The sequence below is a fragment of the Dama dama genome, chromosome 1 (genome assembly GCF_033118175.1).
Source record: "Dama dama isolate Ldn47 chromosome 1, ASM3311817v1, whole genome shotgun sequence".
Lineage (NCBI taxonomy): Eukaryota > Metazoa > Chordata > Mammalia > Artiodactyla > Cervidae > Dama > Dama dama.
This window is the reverse complement of record NC_083681.1, coordinates 17480299-17495617: the sequence shown is the minus strand read 5'-3', so window position 1 is coordinate 17495617 and position 15319 is coordinate 17480299. Positions and strand designations below refer to the sequence as shown.

General features: G+C 38.0%; 1 protein-coding gene across 2 annotated transcripts in view; it reads right to left on the bottom strand.

The window, feature by feature from the left end:
* Positions 1-14281, bottom strand: part of CWF19L2 (CWF19 like cell cycle control factor 2) — a 147976-nt gene extending 133695 nt beyond the window's left edge. For both annotated transcript variants that reach the window (XM_061143949.1, XM_061143957.1), the window contains exons 1-3: positions 14163-14281; positions 11512-11622; positions 10677-10796 (exon numbers count right to left, since the gene is read on the bottom strand). In XM_061143949.1, the coding sequence (XP_060999932.1) occupies positions 10677-10796; positions 11512-11622; positions 14163-14255 (324 nt within the window). In that variant the 5' untranslated portion in view covers positions 14256-14281. The remainder of the gene's footprint in view (positions 1-10676; positions 10797-11511; positions 11623-14162) is intronic.
* Positions 14282-15319: the final 1038 nt, after the last annotated feature.

Below are 15319 nucleotides of genomic sequence, written 5' to 3'. Positions count from 1 at the left end.
ATTTATACGTGTAAAATATAGGTTTTACATATAATGTGTGTGTGCATATATATATATAAATGTGTATATGTCTCGAGGTACTTGAGGACTTCTGCATTGGTCATGAAAAAATAAATGCCACATCAGATTAAAAATATACAGAAATGAAAATAAAAGTAGAAAATATAAGAAACAACTGTTTCTAGACGCTGACTCTCAGTTGTGCAGGACTGAGAAAAGAGAAACAAGTGAGTGTCACAATTACACTCTGCTGGTTCTTGCCTGCTGGCACTTTCTAGGCAAAGGCACAAGGAGAGGTAAAGCAAGGACAGTATGACAATCTCACTGAGCTAAAGAAACAGAATTTTAACTTCATGATGACGGAGACAGAGTATCCATGAAAAGGAACCCACACAGAGAAAGAGTTCCAGAAAAGTATATGAGACCCCTGTAGTCTTTAACTCAATAACAAACTGAACATGTTTAGAATGCAAGTCCACAGGGATACACGAAGAATAACTACCATGTAAGAAACAATTATTAGGATGACTACCATGTAAGGAACAGTTGTGCTATTTCCAGCAGCGCAATGGTAAAGAATCTGCCTGCCAATGCCAGAGATGCAAGAGATGCAGGTTCAATCCCTAGGTCGGGAAGATTCCCTGAGGTAGGAAATGGCAACCTGCTCCAGTATTCGTACCTGGAAAATTCCATAGACAGAGAAGCCTGATGAGCTACAGTCCATGGAGTTGCAAAGAGTCAGATACAACTGAGCACACACACATGAGTAGAGAGATCTCCAGAGCTCACAAACCGCCAGAAGATCAGCAGAGAAACCACAAAACTAGAATTAAAAAAGACTGGAAAAAAAACCTAGGAAAAAAAACTGAAAAAAAAAAAAAAAAAAAAACCTCGTGGCTCAGCTGGTAAAGAATCTGCCTGCAAGGCAGGAGATATGGGTTCAATCCCTGGGTTGGGAAGATCCCCTGGAGAAGGGAACGGCTACCCACTCCAGTATTCTGACCTGTAGAATTCCATGGACTGTGTAAAAAAAAAAAATAAGAATGCTAAAAAAAACAACTAACCAAATGAAGCTAGGAGAAAGAGAAAAAGGAATAAAAACAAATGGGACAAATAGAAAACAGACTGGCAAGAAGAGAAACTCAAACATATCTATAATTATATTAAACATAAATAATCTAAGTAGTATCTAATAGGATCTTTCTATATCTGAACCACCCAATATGGTAGCCACTAATCTAGCCATATGTATCTATGTATCTATACAAAAAAATCTGGCTAGTGAGACTAAAGAAATAATCTTTCAACCTGATAACTTCAATAAATTTTGACTAAAAATTTAAAACTCAATGTGACTATCATATTAGATAGTGGAGAAAATTCTCTAATTTAAAAGGAAGAAATTGATAAGCTAAATAAAAAGGCCAAGCCTTAAATATAGACTGTCCACAAGAAATACACTTTCAATATAAAATAAAGATACATTAAAACTAAAAAAAATTTTTAAAAGATACACCATGAAAGCAAAAATAGTAACAAAACTAAAAAGGCTTTATTAACATGAGACAGAAGTAGGCCTTAAAGAATAATATTACCAGAAATAAAGAGGAACATTTCATGATATTGTAATCATCAACTCATTAACAAGATATAACTATCCTAAATGTGTATGTACCTAACAACACTTCAAAATACATGAGGTAAAACTGACAAAACCTGAAGAAGAAAAAGACAAATGCATAACACACAGATTTTACACTATGAATAAACTTTCTCCCAAGTTGACATTCACAGAACACCACAACTATCAACAACACCTGAATATACATGCGTTTCAATTACACAAGAAATTTTCACCAAGATAGAGCATAGGCTAAGCCATAAACTCAGCCTCATAAGTTTTTTAAAAAAACTAAATTATACACAGTATGATTTATGACAACTGAATTAAATTTGAAGCCAGAAATAAAAACAAAAAGGGTTAAATCCACAAATTCCTGGTTAAATCCATAAATTCATATACAGTCTGTAAGTTTAAAAAATAACAAAGTTAACTAGAAAATATTTTGAAAAGGATGACAATGAAAATATAATATCAAAATCAGTTACATGGAGATAAAACAGTGCTAGGAGAAAAATTTATAGATTATAAATACTCAGTTAGAAAACAATAAAGGTTTAGAATGAAAGACCTATGTACCCACTTCAGGAAGTTAGAAGAAAAGGAAATTAAACACAAAATATATAATAGGAAAGAAATAATAAAGACAATGGAAATCAACAGAATGTACACAAATAGAAAATCAATGAAACTAAAAGTCAATTCTTTAAAAAAATTGATTAATAAAATTGATAAACCTAAAACTATACTGACCAAGGAAACAAAGAAAAAATAGAAATAACTAAAATCAGGAATGAAGGAGGGGACATAAATTCAACAATTTAGATGACATAAACAAATTCCTTGCAAATCCAAATTACCATAACTCAAGAATAAAAAGAAAACATTTAATACAGATATTAATAGAATTAAATTTGCACTTTAAGCATCCCACAAAGAAAACGCTAGGCCCAAACAGTCTGACCAGTAAGCTCTAACAATAATTTAAGGAAGAAACCACACCAATCTTAACACAAACTTTTCTACAAACAGAAGAGGGAATATTTCCTAATTCATATGTGAGGCCAGCATTACCCTTAACACTAAAACCCAATATCCCTCATAAACACTGAGGCAAAACTTCTCAACCAACTGTGGGCAAATCAAATCATAAAAAAAAAAACATATTCAGTAAAATTCATATGTAAATATATATAAATAAAATATTTTATAAAGAAAAATGACCAAACAGGGTTTATCCCAGGAATTCAGCTTCCTATAACATTAAAAAAATTAACCAATGTAATTCTTCATGTGGCTTCCCTGGTGGCTCAGAGGGTAAAGCGTCTGCCTGCAATGTGGGAGACCAGGGTTCGATCCCTGGGTTGGGAAAACCCCCTGGAGAAGGAAATGGCAACCCACTATAGTATTCTTGCCTGGAGAATCCCATGGATGGAGAAGCTTGGTGGGCTATAGTTCATGGGGTCACAAAGAGTCAGACACAACTGAGTGACTTCACTCACTTTCAACAGAATAAAAGAGAAAAATCATATGATTAGATTAACAGATGTGTGAAAGGTATTTGACTAAATCCAATGCTTATTCAATACACCAACTCTTAGGGGAAAAAAATAAAAATAGAGGAGAATTTACTCAATCTAAAGGGCATACATGAAAAGCCCACAGCTAATATCATGCTTTCAGGTGAAAGATACTTTCCACTTAAGGAACAGGTAAGGAGGTCCAGTCTCATTACTTCTACTGAACACTATGCTGAAGTCCTAGCTAGTGAAATACAATAAAAAATTAACAAATGAGGTAAAAGGCATAGAGATCGGAAAGAAAAAAAAGGTGTCTTTATTCACACATAACATAATCATATACTAAGAAATCAACCAAAAAAAGCTAACACTAGTACTTGTGAATTTAGGAAGGTGACAAGATACAGGCAAATATACAAAAATCTATTATAAAGATATATACTAGCTGCAAATACAAGAAAAATAAAATTTATTTTTAATTCCATTTCCAACAGCACCCCAAGAAAATAAAATATAAAAATATAGCAAAAGATGATAGTAAGACCTCTACACTGAAAATATCAGAACACTGTGAGAGAAACTTTAAAAAACTTTAAAAGATGGAGAGATATATCGTATGCATGATGAGTTGCATGCCTCTCTATTTTAAGATATTAACTCTCTCAAAACCAATCTATTGATGCAAAACAATTCCAATCAAAACATCAGTAGCCACTTTTGTTGAAAATGATAAGTGATTCTAAAATTTACTTTAAAAACGCAAATATCCTAGAGTAGCAAAACAATTTTCAAAAAGAACAAAATCATAGAACTTATACTACTTTATTCCAAGACTTACCCGAGAATTGTGGTAATTAAGACAGTGTATTTACTGGCCAAGGAGAGACATGCAAGTCAACGGAACAGAAGAGAGCCTAGAAATTACCCCACAGATATATATGCTCAATTGTATTTAAAACAAAGGAGCCTAAGTAATTTAACAGAGAAAGGTAAGCCTTCTCAACAAATGATGCTGGAACATGTGGAAATTCTTATGGAAAAGAACTACAGTTTGACACTTAATACATACCATAAACAAAAATTACTCAGAATGAAGTGCTGACAAACACAAAAACGAAAGCTACAAAATTTCTTAAAAACAACACAGGAGAAAATCTTCACAACTTTGAGATGTACAAAAAAGTTAGGACCCCAAAAGCAGTAATGAAGAGAAATTAATGGTAAAAGAAAATAATTAGTAAATTGGAGTTCATAAAAGAAAACAGAATGGCCAATAAAGATTTAAATTAATGCTCCACATCATTGATATCCAAGGAAATATCACATGAAATATTACTATACACACAGTAAGATGGCCAGAAAACTACAAAGACTGGGAATTCCAAGTGCTCACAAAGATGCAGAATAACTGGAACTCCCATAAACTGCCAGTAGGAGTGTAAAATGGTCCAAACACTTTGGAAAATAATTGTTCCTTTCCAAGAGAAAAACATGTCCACAAAAAGACTTGTACATATTCACACTAGCTTTATTCAGTGTTGTTTAGTTACTAGGTTTGGAAGTTCTTGGTTCATGTACTGTTGAAACCTAGCTTGGAGAATTTTCAGCATTACTTTGCTAGCGGAGTCAGATGAGTGCAACTGTGCAGTAGTTTGAACATTCTTTGGCATTGCCTTTCTTTGGGATTGGAGTGAAAACTGACCTTTTCCAGTCCCATGGCCACTGCCAAGTTTTCCAGATTTGCTGGCATATTAGTTATATTAGCCACAAACTAAAAACAACCCAAATGACTCTGAGCAGATAAAATAGACAACAAATCATGGTATATGAATATACTGTAATATAGCAAAAAAGAGAAGAGAAATACTGATAGATGCAATCACTTGAGTTGCAAAAACATAATGTCAAGCCAAAGAATCACAACATAAAAAAGATAATATTACAGTTGACCCTTGAATAGTATGGGGGTTAGAGATGCCTACCCTCTGTGCAGTAGAAAACCAACATGTAACCTTACAGTGGGCCATCCACATCTACGGGTGCACATCTGCAGATTCAACCAACCAACTGTGGATTATGTAGTACTATAGTACATATTTCTCAAAACAGATGCACATATAAATGGACCCGTACAGTCCAAACTCAAGTTGTTCAAGGACTAACCATATATGAATATTCATGCTGCTGCTATGTTATGCTTAGTTGCTCAGTCGTGTCTGACTCTCTGTAACCCCACAGACTGTAGCCCACCAGGCTCCTCTGTTCATGGGGTTCTGCAGGCAAGGATACTAGAATGGGTTGCCACGCCCTCCTCAGGGGATCTTTCCAACCCAGGGACCAAACCCAGGTCTCCCACATTGCAGGCAGATTCTTTACCAGCTGAGCCACCAGGGAAGCCCAACAATACTGGGGTGGGTAGCCTCTCCCTTCTCTAGGGGATCTTCCTGACCCAGGAATTGAACCAGGGTCTCCTGCATTGCAAGTGGATTCTTTACCACCTGAGCTATCAGGGAAGCCCAGGGAATATTTATATGAAATCCCAATACAGGGAAAACAAATCTATAGTGGGATAAAGCAGACCTATGGCTGCCCAGAGAGGAGGAGGAGGAGGGAGGGTGAGGAGCAATTGATTGCAAAGAGCCATGAGGAACTTTACGGGGAATGGAAATGCTCTATACCTTAACTGACAGGGCTAAACAGATATAAGAATTAAATAGTACACTTAATAGAGGATTATTTTATTATATATAAATTATACCTCAGTAAAAATGATTTTAAAAGTTAAAAGAAAAAAAAAATCAAGAGACTGTGACACTCAAGATATTCGTTCTAGTCTCACATGGATCTTGAAGGGTTCCCAGCAATTCATTTGTTTCTATTACTACCTAAGCAAAGTTGTTTCAAATCTACACCATTTCCTCAATCCCTCTATCCTACTTCTACTTTCAAGTTGTCTTCTCACATGATGATTTTACCTTCTACTTTACAAAGGAAACAGAGAACATCAAGCAGAAATATCATCAATAATCTGTCACCCTTACTTATCTGCTACTTCCTCTTCATTTATCTGTATTTGTGTACATCTTTACTACTTCCCTGCTAACTCAGAAGACAAGGTGCTCCTACTTCCCAGCTAAGCTTACCCCATCCTCTGAAACCTTGCTCTCCCAAACGAAGCATTCTCCTCAATAATATCCAAGCCTCTCTCCCTAAAAACATTTTCTTAAGAAGACCTCCCAACCAACCTGATTTCCCAAACTATTCTTCTTTCTTTCCCTTCATGTCAGTATAAATTTTTCTTTCCTTCTTCAGTCAACCTCAATGTGATGTGGGCACTGAGCATTCATTCAAATTACTCTCTTTAAGATATATGTTACACAACTTTAAAGGCAGCATAAATGTACATGCTATATGCAGCAACAAAAATACTTACATATCAGAAAACAACAATAACAAGAAAACAAAGAATAGGACAGTGAGTCTCTGATAAAGGGAAGCAAGTGCCCTTAATCAAATGGCATAAATGATTAGTCACCCTGACACATATATCCCCATGGGATGGGGATTCTTAACAGCTGTGATACTTGGGTAAATTCCTGAGAGTTTTATAAACTCCACTGAAATAAACTTTATATATAAATTTATCATTGAAGAGAAGATCAATTTTATCAGATTCTCAATGAAGTCAGCAACTCAATCCCACAATTGTAGAAATAATACCCCTATTTTGCTTTCCCTTTAAGATTTTCCAACTCCCTTTGTCCTGAGCTATAGTCAAAAGAATTTTATTTTCTATATAATATTCCTAACATTACAAAACATGCTGGACACTTGATAAAACTATCCAGCTGTATTTCTCACTGTGAATGAAGATGCTGCGTTCTCACATAGCAGTAAAGAACAATACCACATAGGAACCTGGAACGTTAGGTCCATGAATCAAGGTAAATTGGATGTGATCAAGTAGGGGATAGGAAGAGTGAACATCAACATCTTCAGAATCAGTGAACTAAAATGGATAGGGATGGGAGAATTAAATTCAGATGACCATTGTATCTACTACTGTGGGCAAGAATTCCTTACAAGAAATGGAGTCAAAAAAGCCCTCAGAGTCAAAAAAAGAATCTGAAATGCAGTACTTGGGTACAATCTCAAAAATGACAGAAATGATCTAAGTTCATTTCCAAGACAAACCATTCAACATCACAGTAATTCAAGTCTATGCTCCAACAACTGATGACGAACCTGAAGCTGACCAGTTCTATGAAAAACTACAACACCTTCTAAAACTAACACCAAAAAAAATGTCCTTTTCATCACAGAGGATTGGAATGCAAAAGTACCAAATTAAGAGATACCCAGAGTAACAGGCAAGTTTGGCCTTGGAGTAAAAAATGAAGCAGAGCAAAGGCTAACAGTTTTCTCAAAAGAACACGATGGTCATACCAAACCCTTTTCCAAAAACGCAAGACACAATTCTGCACATGGAGATCACCAGATGATCAATACCTAAAGCAGATTGATATATTCTTAGCAGTTGAAGTTGGAGAAGTCATCAAAAGTCAGTCAGCAAAAACAGGACCTGAAGCTGACTGTGGCTCTGAGCTCCTCATTGCAAAATTCAGGTTTAAATTGAAGAAACTAGAGAAAACCATTAGACCATTCAGGTATGACCTAAATCAAATCCCTTATGATTATACAGTGGATGTGACAAATAGATTTAAAGGATTAGATCTGGTAAAGAGTGCCTAAAGAACTATGGATGGAGGTTTATACCATTGTACAGGAGGCAGTGACTAAAACCATCCCAAAGAAAAACAAATACACAAAGGCAAAGTGGTTATCTGAGGAAGCTTTACAAATAGCTTAACAAAGAAAAGGGAAAGGCAAGGGACAAAGGGGAAGATACACCTAACCAAATGCAGAGCTCCAGAGAATAGCAAGGAGACATGAAGCCTTCTTAAATGAACAATGCAAAGAAACAGAAGAAAACAATCAAATGGGAAAGACTAGAAATCTCTTCAAGAAAACTGGAGATATCAAGGGACATTTCATGCAAGAATGGACATATAAACGACAGGAACAGTCAAGATCTAACAGAAGCAGAAGAAATTAAGAAGAGGTGCCAAGAATACACAGAACAACTGCACAAAAAAGGGTCTTAATGACCCATATAAGCACGATGGTGTGATCACTCACCTAGAACCCAACATCCTGGAGCAAGAAGTTGAGTGGGCCTTAGGAGGCATTACTACAAACAAAGATAGTGGAGATAACGGAATTACAGCTGAGCTACTTCAAATGATAAAAAACTGTACTGAAAAGGTATTGCACTCAACATGCCAGCAACACTGGAAAACTCAGTAGTAGCCACAGGACTGAAAAAGGTCAGTTTTCATTCCAATCCCAAAGGAGAGCAATGCCAAAGAATGTTCAAATTACCATATCATTGCACTCATTTCACATGCTATCAAAATTATGCTCAAAATCCTTCAAACCAGGCTTTAGTAGTATATGAACTGAGAACTTCTAGATATACAAGCTGCATTTAGAAAAGGAAGAAGAACCAGAGATCAAATTGCCAACATTTGCTGGATTGTAGAAAAAGTAAGGGAATTCCAAAAAAACATCTGCTTCATTGACTACACTAAAGCCTTTGAATATGTGGATCACAACAAACTGTGGAAAATTCTTAAAGAGATGGGAATACCAAACCATCTTATCTGTCTCCTGAGAAACCTGTATGGGGGTCAAGAAGCAACAGTTAGAACCAGACATGGAACAATGGACTGGTTCAAAATTGGGAAAGGAGTCCAACAAGGCTGTATACTGTCACCCTGCTTATTTAACTTAAACGAAGAGTACATCATGTGAAATGCCAGACTGGATGAATCACAAGCTGGGATCAAGACTACTTGGGAGCAATATTAACAACCTCAGATATGCAGATGATACCACTTCAATGGCAGAAAGTAAAGGGGATCTAAAGAGTCTCCTGATGAGGGTGAAAGAGGACAGTGAAAAAACTGGCTTGAAACTCAACATGAAAAAAACTGTAGCATCCGGTCCCATCACTTCATGGCAAATAGAAGGGTAAAAACTAGTAGCAGTGACAGAATTTATTTTCTTGGGCTCCCAAATCACTGCAGATGCTGACTGTAGCCATGAAATTAAAAGACATTTGCTCCTTGGCAGGAAAGCTATGACAAATCTCAAAAGTATATTAAAAAGCAGAGATATCACTTTGCTGACAAAGGTCCGTATAGTCAAAGCAGTGGTTTTCCCAGTAGTCACGTCCAGATACGAGAGCTGGACCATAAAGAAGGCTAAACACCAAGGAATTGCTGCTTTCAAATTGCAGTGCTAGAGAAGATTCTTGAGAGTCCCTTGGACTGCCAGGAGATCAAACCAGCCAATCCTAAAGGAAATTAACCCTCAACTGGAAGGACTGTTGCTGAAGCTGAAGCTCCAATACTTCCACCACCTGATTCAAAGAGTCAACTCACTGGAAAAGAACTTGATGCTGGGAAAGACTGAAGGCAAAAGAAGGGGGCAGCACAGGATGAGAGAGTTAGATTGCATCAACAACTCAATGGATATGAATGTGAGCAAACTCCAGGACACAGTGGAGGACATAGTCTGGTGTGCTATAGTCCATGGATTCGCAAAGAGTAGGACACGACTTAGTGACAAAACAACAACATTCTTATATAAAACAAGCTTTTGTGAGCCAATTATCATCTCAGGGCATACTGCTGAAAATTTAATTTCTGAAACTACAAGAGGGCCAGACTGGAGTCAGTCTGGCCCTCTTATGAAGACTCAACTGAGAGTATAATCCTCTGAAGATCATACCTAGGAGTCCAATTATCACTAAATACCTCCAACTCATCTCGTTAAGCATCATGTACTTTTCTGTTCCTGAAAACAACCATGAGGGTTTGCCTTGCTTTCCTTTCTTTTATGGGTCCTGTCATCCAAAACCTGGCTAGACACACAACAGATCCAGCATTCTCTTCCTTTCTGTCCCAAAGATAAATATACAAATACAACCCATTTTAAACACTTAACTGTTAATGTCTATGAAAAACAAACTGAGGTAACAAACTGAAAAGTCTTGGTACTCTTTCCCTTCTCTTATGGTACTATTTTTACTCCCCTTTCACTCTTTCCTGTTTCTCCTAATTTTCCAACTGCTTCTACTTAAAATCCTTTACGTGCTGTCTGGCTTCTCAGTATTGGTATTCTTCCTTCTTTTCAATTTCCCAAGGCAATTCACCCATTCTAATGGCTTTAAACAGCAATGATCCTCCAACCATATCTCCATCCTCTAGCCCTTATCTCTAACCTAAGATCCATATTTCTACCATTTCCTGTACACCTCCAAGTAGACGACGCCCAAGCATTTTCTTGGGAGTATATCTTAACTAGCAATATTCCCTAAGTTCTCACATATATTTTAGGTCCCCATATGTTGCTCCTTTGGACACAATATTCTCAAGCAGCTTCTCTGGTTCGTTTTAGCGCATACTTACTGAGGAGCTGTCAGTTGACTCATTTTTCTCACACTTTTGTTTCTTGCTTTTTTTTTTCTTCTCTTTCTTTACTTTTTTTGAATGCTTGCCTTTTTTCTTCTTTTTCTTCACACAGTCTTCCTATAAATAATCATTTTGCAGAGGCAAGAATTTAGTTTTAGCTTACTTTAAAAGTAAGTGTTTTGAGGAAAAGATCTATGTCCTAAAACACTTTAAATCTTTCATGAAAGGAGACAAGGAATATGATTAAATAAATAGCTTCTTCTAAAAAATTTTAACATGCTTCTATAATATATGCACTACTAATAAACCATATAGCTAAAATTTCTTGGAAAAATATAAGGGAAGTTTTAATTTATTTGTACATATATTGACACACAGATATAATCAAACATATATATGAAAACACAGTATGTATCTCCTTCAACGGGTCCAAAAGAATTTATAGATTACTAACCACATAAAATCTAACAAGACAGCATAAATTGTGGGAAGAGAAAGCAAGAATTGAGACATCCCCCTTAAAAAAAAAAAGCATCACATTAAGCTTAAAACACTTAACATTTTAGATCCATAAACTTGCCACAAGTGGACTGGAAACTTGGATCTAAGCTGTCTACCAGCCAACTCAACTAACACAATCTTTCCAATATCATGTCCAAAATATTAATATATACTACTCTAGCCAGAGAGACAAATATTCAGTACTGTCAACTATGTGATATTCATTCTATAACTTGTAAAAAAGTTTATAAAGTTGCTCCTCCAGTATTAACTTGAATAAGTGCAAAAAAAAAAAAATAAGCTTACACCAAGTAAGCCTGCTAGTATTCACCTGTGAGATTTGTTCAACTCTCTTAACCACATCAGGTAGCATCCATGTTTCCTCACCCCGAAGTCGTTTAAGTTCTTTACGCCTTTCTTCCTTTTCAAAATTGGCTTTAGCCTAAAACAGTGAAAAAAGAAAAATTAACAATGGATCCACCTACTTCTCACCAAAAAAGTAAAACAGAAACTTCCCCCACTTTCATGTAAGGCTCACCACAAATTTGCTTCTATCAAAGTGTGTGTGCATGCGTACTAAGACACTTCAGTTGTGACAAACTCTTTTCAACCCCATGGAAGGCAGCTTGCCAGGCTCCTCTGTCCATGGGATTCTCCATGCAAGAATACTGGAGCAGATTGTCATGCCCTCCTCCAGAGCATCTCCCCAAACCTAGGGACTGAATCTGCATCTCTTACGTCTCCTGCACTGGTGGGAGACTACCACCACCACCTGGGAAGCCCCTCCCAACGGGTAAGAAAGATTAAAAACAAATTCTCCTTCCACATTACCAACTGCATGACCAATTAGCAATCACTAGTGAAATGAGCCAGACTTCCCTGGTAGCTCAGCTAGTAAAGAATCTGCCTGCAGTGTAGAAGACCTGGATTCAATCCCTGAGTTTGGAAAATCCCCTGAAGGAGGGCATGGCAATCCACACCAGTATTCTTGCCTGGAGAACCCCATGGACAGAGGAGCCTGGTGGACTACAGACCATAGGGTCGCAAAGAGTCAGACACGACTGATTGAGGAAGCACAGCCCAGTACAGTGAAATGAGCCATCAATCAAGGACAGAATCTTGGGACCTACTGTAGACCTCTTCCTCTCCCCTAAGCTCCCTACCTCAGAAATGACTTGAATCTCTTTTCCCTTCGCTATCCCACTGATAGTGCCTGATACTTCTGTAACTGTTAGGAGACTGACCTCCATACCTTCAATCTGCAATGTCCATAACCCTCTACCCACACCCTCAAAATGTTTGAAAAAGAATCACCTTTCTAAAAACAAATGATCATATTGGTAATTTTTTATCATTCAAAAATAGTCTAAGTAAGTAACAGCTTCCTAAGAAGTTGTTCCTGCCTTTTCCTTCTCTCCCCAAATTGCAAAGCTAGGATTGGTCCTTCTCAAAACTCTGTACATAGCTATACTATAAAATTTATCATAGCTTACAAACCCACTCCCTCCAAAAACTGCCTGAAATATCAGAGACAAGGACGAAGGATATTTATTATACACATACATTCAGTTCAGTTCAGTTCAGTCGCTCAGTCGTGTACGACTCTGTGCGACCCCATGAATCGCGGCACACCAGGCCTCCCTGTCCATCACAAACTCCCGGAATTTACTCAAACTTATGTCCATCGAGTCGGTGATGCCACCCAGCCATCTCATCCTCTGTCGTCGCCTTCTCCTCCTGCCCCCAATCCCTCCCAGCATCAGGGTCTTTTCCAAGGAGTCAACTCTGCATGAGGTGGCCAAAGTATTAGAGTTTCAGCCTCAGCATCAGTCCTTCCAGTGAACACCCAGGAATGATCTCCTTTAGGATGAACTAGTTGGATCTCCTTGCAGTCCAAGGGACTCTCAAGAGTCTTCTCCAACACCACAGTTCAAAAGCATCTATTTTTCAGCGCTCAGCTTTCTTCACAGTCCAGCTCTCACATCCATACATGACCACTGGAAAAACCATAGCCTTGACTAGATGGACCTTTGTTGGCAAAGTAATATCTCTGCTTTTTAATATGCTATCTAGGTTGGTCATAATATTACATATGCTGAAATCAGGGACCACGGACCTTTCACCTCTGGAAGACTTATTGCCATTTTCCTGCCCTGTAAAATCTGACTGCAGTCATTATGCCTCCTCCTTCCTATCTCCTATACCGGTTCCTTATTTGCATTTAAATGTGTTTTAAACGGTTACAGCTTACAACAAATAAAATAATCATCATCATTTGTTTCACCTTACATTGTTCTCCAACTACAACTTTTCTCCTTCACTGCCACACTTCCTACATCTTGTGAGATAATTCAATAGTACAGTTTACTTGCCCCGTTCCTTATTTTACCTCTACTCATTTCAATCTTAATGAAAAACACGTTTCTCAACTTTTTTCGAAGGGCTAAATTTTTTAGATCTCTGTCTCAATCGCTGTTTGGTTCAGTACGGGTTTGCAATAAGCCGGATAACTGACACAAATAACTTAAAAGAAGAATGAAACGATCTAGTCTAACGTGCCTTACACGAGTTCCTGAAAACGGAAAATTTCATTTCAGATATAGCAAGAGGGAGGACTAAGGCTGTAAGAGATACAGGGAAAGTAGTGGGGTCCCTCGAAAGTGCGCGGCACAGGTGATCGGGTGATAGAAACGTCAAGCACGGATGATTTAAACGATAAGGAACGTCAGAGGAAATAAACAAGTTTTCTGGGAAAGAATATGAGCAACTAGAGCCTTCCAGAGCATCTAAGAGACAGAGGACACCCAACAGTGTGCGAACATCCCAAAGGAAAACATCTATCCCCACACAACTAGATAAGGTAAGATACTGAGGAACTAAAACAAGAAAGGGTGGGGGGAGGCAGGCGAGCTAGAGGCCTGACTCCCAGAAAGCCTCCACTCTCAATTCTAAGTGGCTCCCAAAGCCACAAAACTGAGGTACCTGGCGCAACACCTCGGCCCTGGCAATTCGAATCTGTTCTTTACGCTCTTCGACGCTACTCGCACTTTCAAATCTACCACCGGCAGCCGCCATAGTTGTTGTCGTAAAGCTAGGAAGCCGGCAGAAAAATCTCGGTTTACGACTGTCGTAATTTAGTAAACAAACTGGGACTTCCGACTGGGGGAAGGAGGGGCTCGGCTCCACCAAAAGAGCATGCGCAAACTGTTGCTTATTATTTCGGTTAATTATCTAACCCGTAGGTTTGGAAGTGGAGCAGGAAATAGCAACCCACTCCAGTGTTCTTGCCTGGAGAATCCCAGGGACGGCGGAGCCTGGTGGGCTGCCGTCTATGGGGGTCGCACAGAGTCAGTCACGACTGAAGCGACTTAGCAGCAGCAGCAGCGGTAGGTTTGGAAGAGACAGAAGGTTAAGCCAAGAGGTTAACTCTTGGCTTCGTATATTGGGTTTGCCCTGAACAGGACTTGTGTCAGCGTACATTTATTACGCAGTTTGCACGGGACTGACGGCATGTCACAGCTGTCTCCCCTTAAAACTTCCGCAGTGTGTTTGGCATTCGGGAATGTTAAACGTACATGTTGCAAAGATTTCTATCAAAGTGCCCTTATCGCCAAAGAGGTTTCCCATTGCTGGAGGAATGGACTAAAGGCAGGCTGGCCAGAAAGACAGTGCAAACTAGCAGGAGAGAAAACTTGCTTTGAAGAGTCAGCATTTTGCTTTGGTGGATTTTTTTTTTTAAGCCATATGAAGAAGTCATGTGAATTTTGCATTGCTCTTCATAATTTATACGTGTTTAAGGTGTAACATTTTTTCTGACCTCATATTGTTTGTTCATACTGTCTCAGTAACAAATGAAAAAAAAAGGAGGAATGAGTTTTTTTCTTTGCCTTTCCTGAGGATAAAGAATATAGAATAGCGAGCAGGTCTGAATATTCCTAGTTTTGTTTTTTTGTTTTTGTTTACTTTAATAGCGCCTAACTCTGAATGTCTGTAACTAAATTTGCTCTTCTGCCCCCTAACTCTGCAAGAGCTACACTTCACACCTATTTTCTTTTGACTCTGTGTTAAATACATCCACTATCTGGTGTGAAGAAGGGGGCATCAAAGGATGAGAAGGCTGGATGGCATCACTGATACAA